At 56.3% G+C, this 18957-nt stretch overlaps 3 protein-coding genes across 6 annotated transcripts; all 3 read left to right on the top strand.

The window, feature by feature from the left end:
• The first annotated feature begins 6142 nt into the window (after positions 1-6142).
• On the top strand, positions 6143-10360 carry STMN1 (stathmin 1). The gene is made up of 5 exons (XM_069035805.1): positions 6143-6205; positions 7674-7744; positions 8462-8634; positions 9361-9552; positions 9853-10360. The coding sequence occupies exons 2-5, from the start codon at positions 7732-7734 to the stop codon at positions 9919-9921; spliced, it is 447 nt and encodes a 148-aa protein (XP_068891906.1). The 5' UTR covers positions 6143-6205; positions 7674-7731; the 3' UTR covers positions 9922-10360.
• Positions 10361-11038: 678 nt separating this feature from the next.
• PAQR7 (progestin and adipoQ receptor family member 7) lies at positions 11039-15612 on the top strand. 4 transcript variants are annotated; one of them, XM_069035798.1, is made up of 3 exons: positions 11039-11322; positions 12903-13029; positions 14358-15612. In XM_069035798.1, exons 1-3 carry the CDS (start codon positions 11261-11263, stop codon positions 15423-15425), a joined length of 1257 nt encoding a protein of 418 aa, XP_068891899.1. In that variant the 5' UTR covers positions 11039-11260; the 3' UTR covers positions 15426-15612. The 4 variants fall into 4 exon arrangements, with proteins under 4 accessions (XP_068891899.1, XP_068891902.1, XP_068891901.1 ...); XM_069035801.1 differs by lacking the exon at positions 11039-11322 and adding an exon at positions 12190-12237; XM_069035800.1 differs by lacking the exon at positions 11039-11322 and adding an exon at positions 12199-12255.
• A 646-nt stretch (positions 15613-16258) lies between these two features.
• On the top strand, positions 16259-18629 carry AUNIP (aurora kinase A and ninein interacting protein). The gene is made up of 3 exons (XM_069036029.1): positions 16259-16454; positions 17102-17222; positions 17772-18629. Exons 1-3 carry the CDS (start codon positions 16365-16367, stop codon positions 18473-18475), a joined length of 915 nt encoding a protein of 304 aa, XP_068892130.1. The 5' UTR covers positions 16259-16364; the 3' UTR covers positions 18476-18629.
• The last annotated feature ends 328 nt before the right edge of the window (positions 18630-18957 follow it).

Genomic DNA, 18957 nt, shown 5'->3' with positions numbered 1-18957 from the left:
AAAACAAAGCCCTTGTGTTGCCCATCGCACGGGGGTGCCTCTCAGGGTGTTGGTTTTGGCGTAGAGCAGCAGATTGCTGGTTTGTTGTATAAAAGATGGATGTTTTTCCACCAGAAAGTCTGGCTTTGTCTGTTCTCCCAGCCACAGTGCATGTGTCGGGTTCTTTTGTCTTTTAATTTATATATTGATCTATCATGGGCTCAAATTAGTAGGGGGGGAAAAAGGGATCAAGCAGCACGGAGCAAATGTTAAGTGCAGGTATTGTTTCCACGCTGGTATTGCTGAGATTCCAGGGGAAGGGAGCAGGAATTAACCCATTTGGATGCGGAATTGTGGGGGCAGATGGGAGGGGAGCTGCTCATTGTCCTGAGGGGATCTGAAATGTGGAAGCGCAGATCTGGACCGAAGTCCAAAGGTGCCACAGTCCCGGCACCCAGACTCAATTCCTTGGCTCACAAATCCCGTGGGAAGAGGCTCCCAGTGTCTGATAGATCCCACCCATAAATGCCTACAGATATTCCACGGAAAAACGAGCTGTGGCTGTTGCTCTGGGATTTCCTGCATTCCCTGGATGTGAGGAGGGGGGGACACTTCAAAATCCTGCCTTTTGGCCGGAATTTCAGCCTCGTGCCGTGATTCTGCAGGACCCAGGCACTTGAGAGCTGCAAACCCACCTGTTCCCCAGGCGGGAGAGCTCCTGAAAAATAAAACCCTGTTCCCATTTGGCTGTGCACTGATTTTGCCAGGGAAACTGCTCTGATTTCAGGTGGCCCAAGAGCTCTGCACTGAGAATTATTTTCAGATTTGCTCTTTGTGGGAACAGGCTCAGTCTGGGGGCTCTCAGGGCCCATTCATTTTGTTTGTTTGATATTGGGGAAGTCATATTCCTTTAAGAGGATTTCCATCCCTCAACTCCTCCCCTTGTGACACTTCCAAGCCACATTTTGTCTTGAAAGGGTGGGAGTATTTTTAACCATATCACGCCAGGGAAGTATTAATAGCACAATGGGCTTGCTGAGCTGCTGGTGGAGCTGAATCCATATTTTAAATTCAAGCAACTAATAAGGAGCTGGGGAATAATTAGTGATATACCCAGCTTTTCTTCAGCTCCCCCCCCCACCTCCATTTCCAAAGATCCACGGCAAATGCCTGTGCTGGAATGTTCTGTGGCTGTTGAATATTTTATAGCTCCTCCATGCATTGCTATTCCATGTGGCTGTCAAAATCCCACCGTCTCCTTTACTGCATCCCAGCTGAAATGGCTGCCTCTGACACTCTGGGAATGGAATTAGTGCATGGAAAAACCCCAAACCCGGAGCCCTCTCCCTCGTGCTCCTGCCCAGCCCGCTGCGCTCGCAGGGTGATGCTGCTCGGAGCAGCACGGTTATTTTTGGACCCTCGGCAGCGAGATGTTTACGGGCTTCCTGGAATAGCAGAAGCTCCCGGTGCTCCATATGGGAATGCAAATTTGCGGGCTCGGGTTTGGAGCAGAACGGGAAAAGCGGGGAGGGTGCGGAGAAATGCGTCGAGGCTGGGTTGGGAGCGAGGAGAGGGGGAGCAGCGTGAGGGGATCTCCAGGATGGCTCCCAAAATGTGTTTCTGGACACGGGGCGGGGGTGGGAGCAGCACCCACACGGAGCTGGGAGTGCAGGGAGAACGCACCTGCAGGGATGGGAATGTCCTGCGGGATCAGCGCTGGGGCCCGGGAGCGGCTCCGGGAGCGGGGCTGGTGCGAAGCCGCTGCTCTCTAATAATAGTTGGGCTTGTGATGGAGCCCTTCCCTCGCCCCTGCCTCTCCCCAGCCATCTGTTTCCAAGAAACTTGTGGAATTCGTGCCGCCGAGCTCGGGTTTATCGGAGGGGCAGCTCGCGAAGCTGAGAGCTGGGGGAGAACAGCAGGCAGGGGTTTGGGCCTGTGAACCCCCATTTTCTTAGGGATTAAAGGGTGGAAAACATCCATGGGCAGGCTGGGAAGGGAATTCTGCTGCTCCTGACCCAGGCTGGGTCAAAGGCAGATCAGTTTAGGGGAAAAACCAGACCCTGCTGCAGTGGGGATGAAGCTGCTCGTGGTGAGCACCCTCGGCCTTATTTTAGGGTCTGTGGCCCTTTCTGAGTGTTTGGGTATTTTTTAGGAGGAGAACAGTGTTCCTGCAGCCTCTGTCTTTATTTCATTCATGTCTCCTATTCTTCTTGTTCTCTAGAGCCTCGTCACACCCATCACCACAGAATTTTGCTAATCAGGCAACGCAGCCCCGTGGCTGCATCTGAAGGGGTGAACGGAACATTTCAGGGCTCTGTTGCCCCAATATCAAAGCAATTAATTGATATTTCCATCCCTGTGGCTGCAGGCGTGGTCGCCATCTGTGCTCAGCGCTTTTCCTCGTCTCATTTAAGGGAGGAATTAACAGATTCCGAGTGAATTTCTCAAAAAAACAACCTGTCTGATTCGCAAAAATCCCATTATTTCCAACAGCACATTGGGAAGTGCAAATTTATTCCGAAGGGAACATTTTCTTAATGGTGTTTTTCAGCATAAATATAGTACCAGCCTAAACACCTCCAGTAAACAAATATCAATTACCTTAAACGTTTCCTGCCTGTGGAAAAGCTTTCATTGTGAGGGAGACACTCCCTAAAAGTCTTGGTTTGTTCTTCAGTTCCGTGGGCTCCTCGGCTGCATTTGGATTAAAGTGTGTTTTTATCTGAAGATCAAGAATTTTTAAGGTTGGAAAAAACCCCTAAGACCATTGAGTGGATTGAAAGGAATCTTGGAGCCCTTCTCTACCTCTGAGTTCCTCTTAAAATCCTGCTTCCCCCAGCAGGCTGGCTATTAAATCTCTTAAACTGATCCACTCAGGTCAAATAATATCCTGGATTTCTAGTTTTAAAATAAACTTTGCTAATTCAGGGCTGCTGCCAGCCCTAGCAAACCCTTGCAAGTATCACTAACCAAGGTGCTCTAAAACATCCTCTGATTGACAAATAAGCTGTCAGTCCCTCCACCACCACCAGTGCTTAAGGCTGGCAATCTAATACTCAGAAACCACATTTTCTTATTGGAGATTAAATATTTTTGCAAGTTAAAAGAGCTGCCGTGGGCTGAGTTGTCACCTAATTATGTCAGTCTCTTTGTGGGGTGTTTTGATAAGCACATCAGAGGAGAGGCTTTAATCTTTGGGCTAAATCTGATCACATCACGTCCTAAATTCACACGCACCAGGAGCCCTCTGCTGAGACCTGGGGTTTTGTGTTTCACCCAGAGCTGAGGGGCCTCAGGTCTGGTTTTTGGTGGGGTTGAGCCCCCCTGGAGCACTGAGAGGGGACCCGATTTGAAGTGGGTGCTGTTATCACCAGCTGGGATTCTCCATAGCCACTGGTCATATTCCCAATTTACAGAGCCTTTGTCCTTTCTGCTCTGGGAATATCTTCTGCAGGTCCTGCTGGGATCCTTTATTTTCCTCAAAAGGCATAAATTCATCTACCAGAAATTAATTCTGATGTTAAATTTGGGCTTGAAATGGTGTTTTTCTTCTCCAACCCGTTTTGGGGCTAAATGGGACATGTTGGAGGATGTTTCTCCCACTGCTGCCTGCTCTTCTAGTGGTAAAACTGGGATTAAAGCAAAAAAAAAAAAGGCTTTTGTTGGTGGTAAGGAATCCAGTTGATAAAAACTACCACAGCCACATGCTGAGGAGGGAAGAGTCTGCTTGGAACCGCAGTAAATGTGTCAATAAACACAAATCAAATGCAAATTAAATAAAAGCTTTTCATATACTCCATTCTCCTCGAGATCAGGCAAAAATAAATGCCACATAAACAAACAGGGTTTATGAAACGCTCCCAAAATAAAACCACTCTTGCAACAAGGCCAAAAATGAGATTGCCTCCGTGTCTTTCCACCTGCTGGGAGCTCTTGTTTCTCTTTGTATCACAACAGAGCTCAAAGATTTTGGTTCAAATCAAAACCGGTGGTGGCAGGTGTTGTAAAGGGGTTGGGGAAGAGCCTCATCCTAAAAGATAGGGCATGGAAAATGCCAGAGCTGAGAGCAGGTCCCAAATCCTCTTCCCAGCTCGTCAATAAGTTGCCTCTTACATAAGACAGTTCTTACCCGAAGGAAATATTTTTGGCTTTTAAGCCAATCTGCAGAGGAAGGTAAGCTACAGTCAGGTCTTTTTCTCCCATTTTTTCCTTCCTTTTTTCCCCAAAAAATCAGCTGGAAAGCACTGGCATGGCTCGTAGCTTTATCTCAGCCTGCATCCCTCCTTCAAAAGCTGCAAAGGGAATTTCCTCCTCCTCTCCCCAGGGGTGAGCACTGACTCAGGGCCCTCGCACAGGTACCAGACCAAAAGCCCCGAGCCCAGGAAGCCTCATTTCCTCTGGGAAATCCAGGGATCATCCCAGGATAAGCTCATTGATTTGACTCAAAAGCATTAATATTAAAGCCTCCAACACACTGTTGGGCTGCACGGGCGATAATTAATAAATGATAAAGTGAAACACAGCCTGGTGGCAGGGGCTCTTGGCTGCTTTGTCTCCCACAACGTTTCATCCAAGCACTCAAGACGTTTCCTTGGAGAACACGTGTGTTGCAGGGGACATGGATGTGTTTTCCCTGGGATGGAGCCGGGAGCCCCACGGAGCTGCCAGGAACGATCCCAAAGGGCCAAGAGGCCGCCCCAGGTTTCAGATTTTGAACCTGGGATCCCGTCAATCTCACGAAAAGGTTCTACCACGCAGCTGGAAAATGGCTCTTCCCATGCCCACTCCGGCAGAAGCCTCTCCCAATTCTAGCAGCTCGGCGGCTGGATGTGGTTTCCATGGAAATAGACGTCAGATCAGCAAAAAACAGGGCAAGTGTTTAAAATAATCTCTGTTTTGAAAGCTTCCTGCCTTTCTGTCACAATATTAACCTTCTGCAAGGTAGGATTCCTCTTTTTTGGGTGCAAAATCCTTGGGTTTAAGAGGGTGCACGACAAGGGGGGGTCCCAGAAAAGTCCTTTTTTTTGGGATTGTGGGTGTGGAGGCTGCTGGGCTGGGGCTGCAGCAGAGGATTTTGCTGTGTGTCCATCTGCCTTTTGTGTGGATTGACTCTTGGTGTGTCTGGAGCGTGGAAACCACCACGGGAATTGCACGGGATTCATTTGTGTGGAACATGTGGACATGGAGTGAATTTGTGTGAAGCACGATTGGGAGTGAAACGCTTCTCTGGGGCTGGCAGCGGCGTTATCCTGGGACAGGGAACACTCCCAGGGCAGATCCGTATGGAGCCACCGTGCCCATTCCATGGAATCTGCACAAATGAGGTTTTATTTGGATGTGCTCGGGCTCGCTGGTGTCACCCCAAAGGAGAGGGTGGCCTGGCCCCCCAAACACTGTGGGGTCTCTTTGGGGTTGTCCTGTGGCGGCCGTGACCCTGAAGCAACCGAAGGGACATGGTGGTCACCTTGGTGATGACCAAGAGCCCTGAAGTTACTGTGGCCCTGAGGTGGCCGTGCCCTTATGTAGGTGACCATGTCTGAGAGGTGACCAAGGCCTCAAGGCAAGTGGCTGTGGCTCTGAGGTAGCCATGGCCTGAAGGTCTGTGGCTGTGTCTCTGAGGTGACCGTGGATCTGAGGTGACCGTGATCTTGTGGTGACCGTGGCTTTGGGTGACCATGGCTCTGAGGTGACCATGGCCACGAGGTGGCCGCAGCTCTGGTCATCCCAGCCACAGCTCCACTCCCACCCTTCCCCTGTGGGGTCGGACACCCCTGGCCGCAGCACCAGCCCTGATGCCCCTGTCCTCCCCACCGCAGGGGCGAGACACAAAGGGAGTCCCAGCAGCTCTGGGGGCAGGAGCGGGATCCCAGCGCGGGGCTCTGGGGGCCGGGGGGGTCCCTGGGGCCCGGGGGACGTCGCGGTTCGGCCCCGCACCCCCGGCCCGGCCCTGGCCAAGCGCGGGGGCCGCCGCCCCCGGCCGGGCGCGAACTACAACTCCCGGCATGCCCCGCGCGCCAGGGGCGGGGGGGGCCTCCATGGGGGGGGGGGAACGTTTGTGAGGGGTGGGCGCGAGCCCCCCCCCCCCCCCCTCCCGCAACGGGCGGCACGTGCCGGCGGGCTCGGCCAATCGGGGCGGGGCGGGGCGGGTCACGTGCCTTTGTTTGGCGCTTTTGTGCGCGGCGGGGCGGGCGCGAGCTGAGTGTGGCCGGAGCGGCGGCGCGGGCAGGTGGGTGCGCGGCGGGGCCGCTGGAGCGGGGAGCGGGCACGGGCGGGCCGCGGGGCTTTCCCCTCCCGCCGCGCCCCCCGCGCCTTGAGAAGGCGGAGGGAGGAAATGTCGGTGCTTCACGGGGGTCCGGCGCCCCGTTGATGCGGGCGGCGGAGTGGTCCCGAGGGTGGGTGTCAAGGTGAGGGGGGGCTGCGGGGCGTTTCGCAGGCGCTCGAGGCGGGGGTCGCTTTTGTCCCCGCTCGCGGGCATCGCGTCGCCGCCCGATTTTGGGGCATCGCGGTGACAAAGGGAAGGGAGACAATGGGGGGCATTCCTCGTATGTGTCCCTGTCTCCCCCGCGCCCCGATAGCTGAGGGGAAGGGGGTGTCTATTGTCCCTCAGCGAGGGGCGACGCCCTACTCGCGGCAGCGGCGCCCCCTCCCCTCCACGCCATTGTTACTGGGGAAGGGGCGGTGTCCGGGCGACCGCGCCCCGACGCCATCGAACCGTGGGGACCCCTCTCGGAGCCCCCTGTCCCCATGTCGCTCCCCAGCGCTCCCCGTCCCCTTCGCCCCTGAGGGGCTGAGGCGGGGGTGGGGGGGGGGGGGGGCGGCCCCGCACCTGAGGCGGGGGGCGGCAGGTGCCCGGATGTTGGCGTTGGCCCCGCCCCCTCCCTCGAGCCCCCTCGCGCGGGCGCGCGCGCGCTCTCCCCGGCGGTTTGAATTCGGTGCGGTCGGAGGGGCGGGGGCGGGGCCTCCGCGCGCGCCCCGGCGGGGATTGGCTGCGGGCGCGGGGGGGGCGGGGCCCGGGGGCGCGCGGTCCCAGCGCCGCCCGCTCCCGGCCCCGCCCGGACCCCGCAGCGGCGCCCCTTCAAACCCCCCCCTCCCCTTCAGCCCCCCGCCCCCCCCCCAAAAAACAGGTTTTTTCTTTCCTTTTTTGACGGTTGCTGGACCGTTTTGTGGCGGTTTTTTTACGGCGCTCCGTTTTCGCAAGGTGTCCTGGGCGGTGTGCGCCCTCGCTGTCTGCCGCGGTGTGAAGCATCTGACTTGAGCTGCGCAATTAAAAGCGAATTTTAAATGAGCTCGATTGCGCACATTTCAGATCCTTAGGGAGTAGCAGGAATCCTGGCTGTGCTGTCCTGTAGTGCGTCATTTTTAAATTCGGAGAGCTCTTATCTGTGTGTGAGAGCAGTGAAATCCCCGCAGCGCTGTGGTAAAACGTGGGTCTTTGTTTGAGTATCTTAATTAATGGTGGAATAAAACACAGTGAAGGTGCTTGGATATCACACAGATCCTGCAACACCAGTAATTCCATAACCTCCCCAGTATCCCCAGCACTGTCAGCCCCACAAAATGCCTGGAATCACTGACTGCAGTGACCTACCTCGACTGCCTTTTGTTCAGCAGCTCTAATTATGTTTAACAGTTTTTATTAGAAGGAGCAGGATCCCTGTGCTGGCTGTTGAAAAGCACATCTCTTTGTTATCTAGGAAACCACCCGACTGACCTTCTCCCAGGGTTGGCTTCTGGACTCTTATTTTCTTGGCCATGGCTACTTCTGGTAGGTAGAATTACACGCTAAATACTCTTGTGTCTTTTTTTTTTTTTTTTTTTTTCTCCTAATTTCCTCGGGAATAACTTAAAAACCGAATCTAGTGAAATTAGCTGCCACCACCAGGTTTTTTTTCTCCCATCTTGGGTGAGGCTGTTGAAGCTGGGTGGTTGTGAAAACACCCCAAAAGAGGAGTCTGGCAGCAGATGGGCTTCAGCTCCCTGCAGCCATCTGCTCCCCCGGCAGAGCTGACTGTCACCGAGGCATCTCAGGGACCACGCGGGTGCAGCTGACACCGTGCAGGGCTGACGAGCCTGGTGCAGGCTTGGGAGAGAAAGCCCTGCCTGCAGATTTCTCTAAAAATTGTTTTTTTTAGTTCTTGGCTCTCTCGGGTTCCAGGCAAACGCCTGGAAATTCGTCCTCAGGTTTGTCACTGGATAGAGAATGGGTTTTGATTTGAACTAATGAACTTGTTTTCGTGGCCTGGGATGTCGAAGGTTGAAATAAAACATCAGGTGCTTGGGCAATGTAGGATCGAGGAAGGGTTGCAAAGAAAATTGCCCCGTTTTTGAGCAGTATTGCTGTGCTGGAAACAAAAGTCCTGTCCTGGGTGCCCTCCCTCAGGGAGCTTCGTGGTGCTGAATTTTGGAAGGCTGTTTCTAATGTCACCTGAGCCAGTTCCTGCATAAAATGCTGTTTTTGTGGCTTTATTCCCCCCATTCCCAGATATCCAAGTGAAGGAGCTGGAGAAGCGAGCCTCTGGGCAGGCCTTTGAGCTGATCCTCAGCCCCCCCTCGAAAGAGGCCGTGGCAGAATTCCCTCTGTCTCCCCCAAAGAAGAAGGATGTGTCATTGGAAGAGATCCAGAAGAAGCTGGAAGCAGCAGAGGAGAGACGCAAGGTAGATCTGGAGCAGCTGAAGTGAGCTCTGCTCTGCCAGTTTTGGGGGGTTTTGGGCTTCTTTTTTTAATTGTTGCTTGGGATAAGTGCTTTTTTTTTTTTAATGTCAAGTGGAATATTAGTGGAACTTGTTAATGGAATCCCTGGGGCTCTTAGGAAGCTTTAAGATGGTCTGCAGAACCATGGCTTTGATTCCAAACTGATTTTGAAGGAAAACTGGGAGGAAACATAGCTGAGAGGAGCAGCTCTTTCAGGAAGAAGCTGTTTTTCTTGTCTTTTAACACCAGAACAGATTTAATTTTCTCCTAGAAAACGCAGCAGTGAATCTGTAATGAGAAGTTTGGGAATAAATTGTCTGAGTGATGAAAGATGTGGCTGGGGGTGCAGCCTGGAGCCCTTGAGGGTGGCGAGGCTCTGATTGAAGTCAGCCTGACCTGAATCCCAGTGATTCACCACTCTGAGAAGGGAGAGTCTTCAAGGAAAGTTCCGTCAACGTTAACATCAAAAAAACCCGTGTTCTCTCTCCAAAAAATCCCATTTAATAGGATGTGCAAGTAATGACAGAGCCTGAGCTTTGCAGGTTCTGTGGGTGGGTGGGAGAAGCCCCAGGAGCTGTGTCCTGCAGCACCGGGCTCCTGTTTGCAGCCAAACAGCAGAAAATCCTCTGAGCGGCCGGGGCAGCCCCTGTGGGTGCCCTGCCCTCAGAGCCTGCCCCGTGTCTTGTCAGTCCCACGAGGCAGAAGTGCTGAAGCAGCTGGCAGAGAAGCGGGAGCACGAGAAGGAGGTGCTGCAGAAAGCCATCGAGGAGAACAACAACTTCAGCAAAATGGCAGAGGAGAAGCTGACCCACAAAATGGAAGCCAACAAAGAGAACCGTGAGGCACAAATGGCTGCCAAGCTGGAGCGCTTGCGGGAGAAGGTGGGTGTGGAGCCCTGGGAGAGGGAGCTGCCCGTGCTCCCTGCTGGGAAAAGTGGGTAAAGCCCCCCCAGAAAACACCCAAGTGAGGAGGGTACCGTGAACAGGTGGGAGAGCTGTTGGTGGTGTGGTCTGGATATGAAATCTGCAAAAGGGTTTGCAGAATTCCAGCTCTTTATGAGAGGGATGGGTGGAGTTGGAGCAGCTTCTCCCCTAAAGCTGCACCCTGTACCCACTCGGTGTCCCCCTGTGGTGTGGGAAGCCTTTCCCAGGATCTCACAGCTTCCTGCTGCTGTTTTTCAGGACAAGCATGTGGAAGAGGTTCGAAAGAACAAAGAAGGGAAAGACCCCGGCGAGGCCGAGACCGACTGACTCCGTTCTGGAAACTGACTCTCCCCCTCCTCCAAATATCCAAAGACTGTACTGGCCAGTGGTTTTATCTTTGGTTTTGGTTCGGTTATATATTTGGTTTTTAAGTTTCTTAGAAACTGATGTAGAACTGTAAAATTAGATTCAAACTGTACACTTGCTTTGGGGGCTAGAGGGGAGACCTTCCATGTGTCACTTTTCTAAAGTGTTGTCTTTCCAGTGTAGCTTTTTCTTCTTGTTGCATCCTTTTCTACGCCAGTGCCCTCGCTCCTGGGTTGATGGCGGGTACTGTATCAGCTCTGTAAGACCTTTGTGCAAGGAATCTGTAGTAACTGTTCCATGCTGAATATCTGTTACACTTCAAACAAAAATCTCTGACTGTCCCAGTCTGCTAAAATACTGCTGTAACCGAGTGACTCAATAAAGCTGCACAGTGCTGTTATCCCGAGTTCCTTCCTCAGGAGCCGAGGCCTGGGTGGATGGAAAGGTCTGGAGCGGCTCCCTGCTGCCCTGGGCACGGCTGCTGTGCCCCAGAGCCCGGCATTGTCCGGCTGTGACAATCAGAGCTTTGTGTGACACCTCAGCCCTTGTCAGCTGTTGGGTGTTTGTGTTCTGAGGGCCCCGAGCCACCTCCCCGCGCCGGGACACCCCAACAAACGGCCCTTGTTCCACAGGACGGAGGGCAGCCTGCCCTTGTGGGGGACGGCAGAAACCTGCTCTGTGCTGGGAGGGTCGGGCAGCCCCGAGGGAAAGGCTCTGGGGCAGGGATCGTTTCTGTCTTGGTGTCACGCAGATGTCCCTGGGCCGAGCACAGCACCTGCCACGGCCCGATCTGTTTGTGAGAAAGGGGAGGGGCTGTACTCGTGCTCTGAGGAAAGATGATGGGGAAAAATTGCTGTGTTGCACCCCAAACCCTTCCCCTAAGGCCAGCCATGGGTGTGAACAGGCACCCCAAGCCTCCCCAAAAAACACCTTGGAGCTCCTGGGCTGTCCCAGCCCTGTGGAGGTGGCACTGGTGCTGCTGCTCTCAGGGACACTTGCTCAGTCCTTCCTCTGTCCTCGATCCTGGCTTGGCTCCCGGCTTTGTTTGCAGTTTAACTCCATACCCGGAGCAGCTGGCGCTGCCCAGGTGACACCTGAGGATGGAAAATCCATAGGGAATTGGTTTTTTAAGGGACTCACGGAGTCCTGGACCACTTGACTGTCGTGTGGGCTGTGATGGAGATGGAGCCTCAGTTCGGGAAGCTTTTCCCGTGTCCCACCGGGCCCTTCGGAGCTGTTCTTACCCCGGAGCTGATCGGCGAGAGGAGCAGTGGGACACAGCCCTCCTCGATGGCCGGGAATGCTGCAGCGGCTCTGTTCCCGGAGGGATTTCCAGGAGCGTTCGGATCTCTGCGGCTCGAGGTAAGAGAGAGTCTGTGCTGCTCCCTGCTGGGGAGGGCGGCGGCGGCTCTGGGGCTTGGGGCGGCTCTGGGGCTTGGGGCGGCTCGTCCCGACACTGTCCGGCGTTGAGTAAGCTGAGGCCATGGGGATGGGGTCAGGGTCCGGCCGGCGGGGTGAGCGCAGGAAAACAGAGCTGAACTTTGAGACCAGGCGTGCGAGTGCACCCAGGAGAGAGGCTGAACACCCGGCACGGTGTGATGGAGGCTGGAGGGAGCCCTGGAGCAGCTCCCGAGTACAAAATGAGGGACGATCAGCAATCAAACCCGCAGATCTTCATTTTAATGTAGTCACCTGCTGAGGAAATAGTGTCCCAAATGCCATGTGGGGTTTTTTCTCCTCTCTCCAAATGTGGGGGAGGAGAATGGCAGCACTGCCAAACCCCAAATGGCGCTGGAGCCCAAAGCGATGCTAAATGTGAGGTTTGAACTTGCCAGAGCTGTCAGAGCTCGGCACGGGGCCTTCTGTTCCCTCCTCTTCCTTCTGCTTCACATATCTGCCGTGCTTGTGCTGAGCTGGGGCTCCGCAGCCGGGGCTGGGGTCTCTGAGTGCTCCCGGGGGGGAATTTTGAGGGGTGGGAGGGAGACTGGGGGGTGCGAGGAGGGAGAGGACAGCAGTGACCTGAGAGTGGGGCAAGGGCGGGGGATGCTCAGAGGCCCTCTGGGGAAGGCTGGGCTGGAAGCAGATTCCTTAAAAATAAAAAAAAAGAAGAAAAAAAAAAGCTCCACAGCTTCTGCCACCTGTGGAAGGAGGGAGGGAGGGATGTGGAGCCGTGTCGGGGTTGCGAAGGGAGGGGCAGCGGCTCGGGGCAGCGGGCGGAGGCAGCGGCGGGGCCGGGGCGGGGCGGGCCCGGAGGCGGCGGCGGCTCAGGCCGGACGGGTGCGGTCCGCTCTGCAGGTGCCGGGGCGGGGCTGGGGGTCCCGGGGGGCACCGCGAGGGGAAGGGGCCCAAAGCCCTGCTCATCCCCATCCTCATCCCCATCCCCACCCGCGCCCCGCGGGGGGAAGCATCCCCGGGGAGGGAGAACGATCCTGGGCTGCCCGGCTTTGGCAGGGCTGGAGCTGCGGCTCTGCGGGGGCTCAGGTGGGGCAGGGGCTGATCCTCGGGCTGGAGGAAACCCGTGGTAATTTGAAAATGAAAGCTCTCTGTGCTTTGGGAGGCTGGGTGCCGCTGTGTGGCGGGAGCAAACAGGGATGTAAACAGCCGGGGGCGAGTCTTTATCATCACAGAAAAATTCAGCGGGAGGGGTGGATGCTGCTGGGGAAAGGAAGCGCTCCGGAGGAAACGCCAGGCGTTTGAGGCAGCGTTATCGACAGCTCGTGGGGAGGCGGAGGGTGTTTTTTGGAGTACGAGGCAGCTGAAGGATTTCCAGGATGTGCTCCCTTCATAACGGAGCGTTGCTCAAGGCTCGGTAGCTGGGAAGAGCTCGGCAAATTAAGTCCTGCTCCGACAAGTTTTGGAGGAGCTGAAGTAAACACTGCTCCTTTTCCTGCCTCGTGCTTGGCTGCTCCCCGCTGCTCCTGACACGGCATCTCCCCGAGCAGAGCCAGGGCCGCCTTTCCCGCTGGAATTTCTCTTCTGGGAGCTGGAACGGGGTCGGACACGGCCGGAGCTGAGCCCTCTCCCCTGCACCTGGGCGTCCTCGAGGGCAGCGGCAGCCCTGGCACCGAGGCAAGTTCTCCGGGCAGTGTTTGCTTCCGAACTGCCCGTGGAATTTAGGTCAAAACAGCTGAACTTGGGAGGTTCTGCTTTTGCCCTCTGTCTGTGGCAGCACTCGGGGCTATTTCGGTTCAGAGCAGGAGCTGTGAGTCTGGAAGAGGTTCAGGGGGTGAATTTTTCCCTGGCAGCCCAAGAAAGTCGCAGCTTTTCGGGAGGGTTTGGGAGGCCAAGGGAAGGTTGGGATCACCCTTTGTGAGGCGCTGCCCCAGCCGGGGGGGCTGTTTGAGATGTGGGGCCTCTCTAATCAGGCGAGGTGGGCAAAGGGCAGTTGGGAGGGAGATGGAGCAGTGAAGAGCCTGGATTTTTGTGCATCTGTGCCCCTCAGATCCAGGCAGGAATGAGTTACAGCCTGTTTTTGATGAGGAAATTCAGAGTTTTTAAAAACAAACAGTCCCATCCCCACCTCCTCCTGTTCCCAAACTTTGAAGAACTTTTCCTGTCCCTGAAATGATGGCACTTGCCAGGGGTTGAGGCGTAAATTAGCACTGGAGCTGAAAGTGAATCAGGTTTTCTTCAGGACTTGTCTGAGCAAGAGCAGGTAAAGTGGGGGGAGAATCTCATTTTGGGCATCTTCTGTTCAATAAGTTTTTATGAAAAGGCTGAACAAGCTGGCGGGGCTGCCTTTATCTGGGTAAGGACAGCAGCTTCCAAAATGTAAATATGGAAATTCCTGCTCACAAAGATGACGCTGCTGGACCTCAGTGGTGCAACAGGATGAACTCACTCGAGCCACGTTGTTTTTGTGGGAAGCTGCTTGGAAAATCAGGAGCTGAAAAAAGGAGGTAAAACTCCAAATGCAGGAGTTGCAGCCCCTGTTAGTGGTGTTGGTTATTTCTGTTCTCAGATGCCCCTCGTGAGGCAGAGCAGGTCACCCTGATGCTTGTGGGAACATGGCTTGTTGGTATTTGTAAGGACAGACCCTGCAAACAGTTTACAGGAAGGAAAATCTGGAGTGGGAGGTTTGTTTGAGATGCTTGGTTTGTTTAGCAGTTCCCAAACTACAGGGGAAGGGGGGTGAGCCAGGCACTGCTGTGTCCTGGTGTGTTCATTATTGTGTCATTTAACCCCATACCCATGTCCTCTGGGGTCCTCCACGCAGTCTGTGCAGCAGAGTCACCTCAGGGCTTCTTAAATCTCCCTTCAGCCTCCTTTCTGCCACTGTTGTGGGGGATTCTAGGGGGCAAAACACCAGGCCAAGCATTTGAACGGCCCCTGCTGGTCGATTTTTATGTTTAAATCCCTACTAAACCCCACAGCAAAACTTTCTTTCCTTCCCAAAGGTAATTTTGCACGGCGAGGACGCGGATTTTGGCCTCATCATGGCAACGGTGGTGACCGAGAAGCTCAGCCGGCTCTTCATCAACGTGAAGCAGCTCCCGCAGCTGCTGGGCCCGCTGGCCCCGGCCACGCTCAGCAGCTCGGAGGTGCCGCCGGTGTTCTGGAAGCCCTACATCCACGGCGGCTACCGGCCCGTGCGCCAGACCTGGCGCTACTACTTCTCCACACTCTTCCAGCAGCACAACGAGGCCATCAACGTCTGGTCACACCTGGCGGCCGCCCTGGTCCTGCTGCTGCGCTTCCAGCGCCTCTGGCAGCGCGTGGACTTCGGGCAGGACGAGCACGCGCGGCCCCTGCTCATCATCCTGGCCGCCTCCATCACCTACCTGACGTTCAGCAGCCTCGCCCACCTGCTGCAGGCCAAGTCCGAGTTCTGGCACTACAGCTTCTTCTTCATGGACTACGTGGGGGTGGCCGTTTACCAGTACGGCAGCGCCCTGGGCCACTTCTACTACGCCATCGAGCCCAGCTGGCACGAGCGCGTCCGCGGCTTTTTCCTGCCGGCGGCGGCGGCGCTGGCCTGGCTGTCCTGCGCCGGCTCCTGCTACGCCAAGTTCCGCTTCCACCCGTCCTGCCCGCTGCCCGGCCGGCTGTGCCAGGAGCTGCCCTCGGGCCTGGCCTACCTGCTGGACATCAGCCCCGTGGTCCATCGCATCTGCACCTCGGCGCGCCCGGACCTGGCCCTGCTCTACCACAAGTGCCAGGTGCTCTTCTTCCTCATCGGGGCCTTTTTCTTCTCCCATCCCTACCCTGAGAAGTGGTTCCCTGGGAAGTGCCACTTCTTCGGGCAGAGCCACCAGATCTTCCACGTGTTCCTGGTGCTCTGCACGCTGGCGCAGATCGAGGCCGTGGTGCTGGACTACGAGTCCAGGAGGGAGATCTATTCCTCCCTCCAGGGGGACCTGGCTCACGACTTCTCTGCCCTGTTCCTCTTCACTGTCACCTGCTCTGTCCTCACAGCCACCTACATGGCCCAGAGGGTGAAGGAGAAGTTGAAGAAAGAAGAGTAAAGAAGAAGTGAGCTCAGCCCAAATCCAGCCCTAAGCCTCGAGATGCTGCTTCATGAGCTGTTACTCAGCAAGTGCTTTCTATAGGGAATGAAAGTAAGAGATGCTTTTTATGCTTTTTAAATCCAGCATAAGTTCCAGCTTGCTCATAGAATGGTACACGGGTTCAGTCCACCTCTGAATAAACAGTTGGAACAAAGTGTTTTGTGTGCCCTGATGGGCTGGGGAAGGCTCTGGGAAGCTGCCAGGTCTCCCAGCATGAGGTAAGGAGAAGCCATCTGGCCGCTGTTAGAATCTAACCCATGGAAACAGACCAAGGTGAGGTTGTTTAAACCACTAAGGTGACAATTTATAATCATTCCAGGCTCCTCTTATAGGACTGAGGGTGTTTTTCAGAGCTGTCCATGCAGTGGCAGGGCCCTGTGCTTTACCCTGTGGGAGCAGGATGGGCACAGCACAGGGAGAGGAGGGGCTGATGCGATGGAGGAGCCCCAGGAGCAGGCCGGGGCCCCCAGCGCTGGGTCAGGGCTGGGAACAGGTGTTGCTTCCGCCCCGGTGTGGGTACAGAGGGCAAACGCGGGGCAGGACGCGGCCGGGTCCGCCGCAGCCGCTGTGTCCCGGCCCCTCCTGCCAAAGCTCAGCGGCCGCTCCTCCCCCGCCGCCGCCGCTCCCGTCCCGGGCCGCTCCCGCCGCTCTGAGGCGCCCGCGGCGCCGCCGCCCCTTATATAGGGCAGGGCCCGTGTGGGCGTGGTCTCACCCCTTATGGCCCCGCCCCTCGGCTCCCATTGGTCCATCCCTGCCGGCGGCGCGTGCGCGGTGCCTGGTGGGGGCGGGACCGGCGCGAGCGGGAAACCGGGACCGGGAAAAAACCGGGAACGGGACAGCCCCGGGAACGGGACCCGGGAACGGGGAACGGAAAACCGGGAACGGGACAGCCCCGGGATGAGGCGCCGGCGCGGGGGCGGCGCGGCCCCGGCCGAGGCCTGCGGGGTGTGGCTGGACACGGCCGAGTTGAAGCGAGGCCCGGCGCGGGTGAGGCCCGGGCGGGCACCGGGAGCCGCCCGGGGGAGCCGAGGGGACGCGGCGGGGTCGGCCCAGCCCCGGGGGACCCCCGCGGGCTCCTGGGGAGGGGTTGGAGCATTGAATCCCCTGCATTCCATCGAGAAGGATTCATTCCGGGGTCTGGAGCATCGCCCTGATGAGGAGAGACTGCGGGAGCTGGGCCTGGTCGGTCTGGAGAAGGGAAGGCTGAGAGGGGATCCCATCGATCCGGAAAATATCCCCAAGGGGTGTCAGAGGGTGCTGCCAGAGTGTTCAGTGAGAGGATGAGGAGCAATGACCATAAACTAAACCACAAGGGCTTCCACCTCAACATGAGGAAGAGCTTCTTTCCCTGAGGGTGGGCAGAGCCCTGGAACAGCTGCCCAGGGAGGGCTGGAGTCTCCCTCTGTGGGGACATCCCAAACCCACCTGGAGGCGTTCCTGTGTCAGCTGCTCCAGGTGACCCTGCCTTGGCAAGGGGGCATCTCCAGAGCCCCCCCAACCCCAGTTATTCTGGGATTTCTAACCCCAGTGACTCTGGTGCTGTGTAATGGAGGTGGGAGCTGTGCCACAGCGATGGGAGAAGGGTAGAGTTGGTTTTATATTTATTAATATTTTTCACTTGTTTCTTCCCGCAGCCCCCCAGCGCCAAGCTCAAAGCACCCACCCGAGTTCCCGAGAGGAAACGCACCCCGGTGCTGCTCCCACAGCCTGGCACCAAGCAAACCACCATCCCCACCTTCTTCAGCTCCCACACAGGTACCTGGGGCCCTGGGGGAAGGAGGTTCAGGTGGTGCAAACCCATCTCTCATCTCTTGGCAGCTTTGCTGGGCAGGAAAGTTCATTTTGTGGTGCAGAGGGTGAAGGTTTGAAGGCCCAAGGAGGAGGAGCTGGCTGGTTTTGAGAACTTGGATTTTATATTAAATGGTTTCAGAGGCAAGTGTGGGACTTGATGCCTCCATCAGGCCAGGGCAGCTTCACGGGGGAGCTCTGTGGGGTTTTTTGGTAACTTTGAGCTGCTGCTTTTAAAGGGAATGCAGAGGGGACCTGGCAGGAAAGCTGAGGGAGGGAGGCAGAGGAGCCGAGGGCAGGAGCAGCTGAGGGTGCAGCTCTTGTGTCTCACTTGGGCTGATGGGAGCCAGAGCAGAGCTTTGGGTGCTGTTCAGAGCAGCCTCTGCAGCAGCAGGGGATTATTGTGGGGTGGTGGGCCACAGTCCTTAGGGACACACAGAGGAGAGCAGTGATGCTGTGGGTGCTGATTAACCCTGAGAAATGCAGCTGCTTTAACCAATTCCCTGTTGTTTTCAGATGAAAGAGACAAAGAAAACTCCAGGCCGACTCCCTGCACCCCAAATAAAGACTGTAAGGACACAGGGGTTCCTCTGGCTGCCTGCCCTGTGAAGATCCTGGCCTTGCCACAGCTGGAGGGAGCCCGGGCAGAGCCCTCTGGAGCCGAGCAGGGGGTGCAGAGCACATCCCGAGCATGGCAAACACCTCTGGAACCCCCAGAGCTCCAAATGGAGTCTGAGAGCCAGAGCAAAGCCTCCTGTGGGGCTGGGAGGGATTCCTGGTGCTGCAGCTTCTCCCAGGGCTCGGAGCACGACGGGATCGTCGCTCACAGGAACAAACCCCGGTTATTTCCTGGAGAAACGGCCTCAGGGAGCAGGAAACCACAGCACTGGAGCAGAGTTAATTCTGGGATGGGTTTTGCTGGGACTGAGAACACCAATCCTGCCCCAGGGGCTGCTCCCAGAGGGGTTTGTTCCTCTCCCCGGAGCCCGGCGGGAGCTCAGCCCCTCAAAGAGAGGGGCCAGAACACGGCGGGGGCCCAGGGGGGTTCCTGCAGGGAGCTCTTCTCCCAGGACTCCCAAGGGAACAGGGTCATTGCTCACAGGGACAGGGGCAGCTCCAGCCCGAGGCAGAGCCAGCCCCGGGGGCTGCAGCTGGAGCTGGGCTCTGAGGCCCTGTTCACGCAGGACTCGGAAGGGAACAGGGTCATTAAACACTGGTGAGGGAGCTCAGCCCGCCCTGGGCAGCAGCAGAGTGCGGCTGTTGTGAAGGAAGTGGTCAGAATTGGGGAAGTGAACTCCTTGGTGCAGCCCTCAGCACCTCTCTGTTCTCTGAACTTTGCTCTAATCCAAATAAAACGCTGGAGTTTGTTTGTAAGGGTTTGTTTCAGTCAGGATCACAGCCTGGGGCTCTGTCCTGTCCTGCCCAGGCTGCTCAGGGACCACGTTCCCAGGGCAGGGACTCTGCTGCCGGCTCCATCTCCACAGGCAGGCCCCAAAATCCACCCAATCCTCGTGCAGAGGAGCCTTGTGGGGACAGGGGGAACAATCACCTCATCCAGGGGCTCTGGGGGTGCATCCAGGAGGGGAGGAGCTCCCTATAAAAATGATTAATTCTTACATCTTCCTTCTCTCTGCTGTAGAAGGCTCCTCTCTTGTTTTTAAGGTGGGGATGATGATTTAATTTTTCAAGGAAAGCAAGGTGG

This window comes from Aphelocoma coerulescens, chromosome 23, assembly GCF_041296385.1.
Source record: "Aphelocoma coerulescens isolate FSJ_1873_10779 chromosome 23, UR_Acoe_1.0, whole genome shotgun sequence".
Lineage (NCBI taxonomy): Eukaryota > Metazoa > Chordata > Aves > Passeriformes > Corvidae > Aphelocoma > Aphelocoma coerulescens.
Note: the sequence above shows the minus strand (reverse complement) of the source record. Positions and strands in the feature narration are given on the sequence as shown.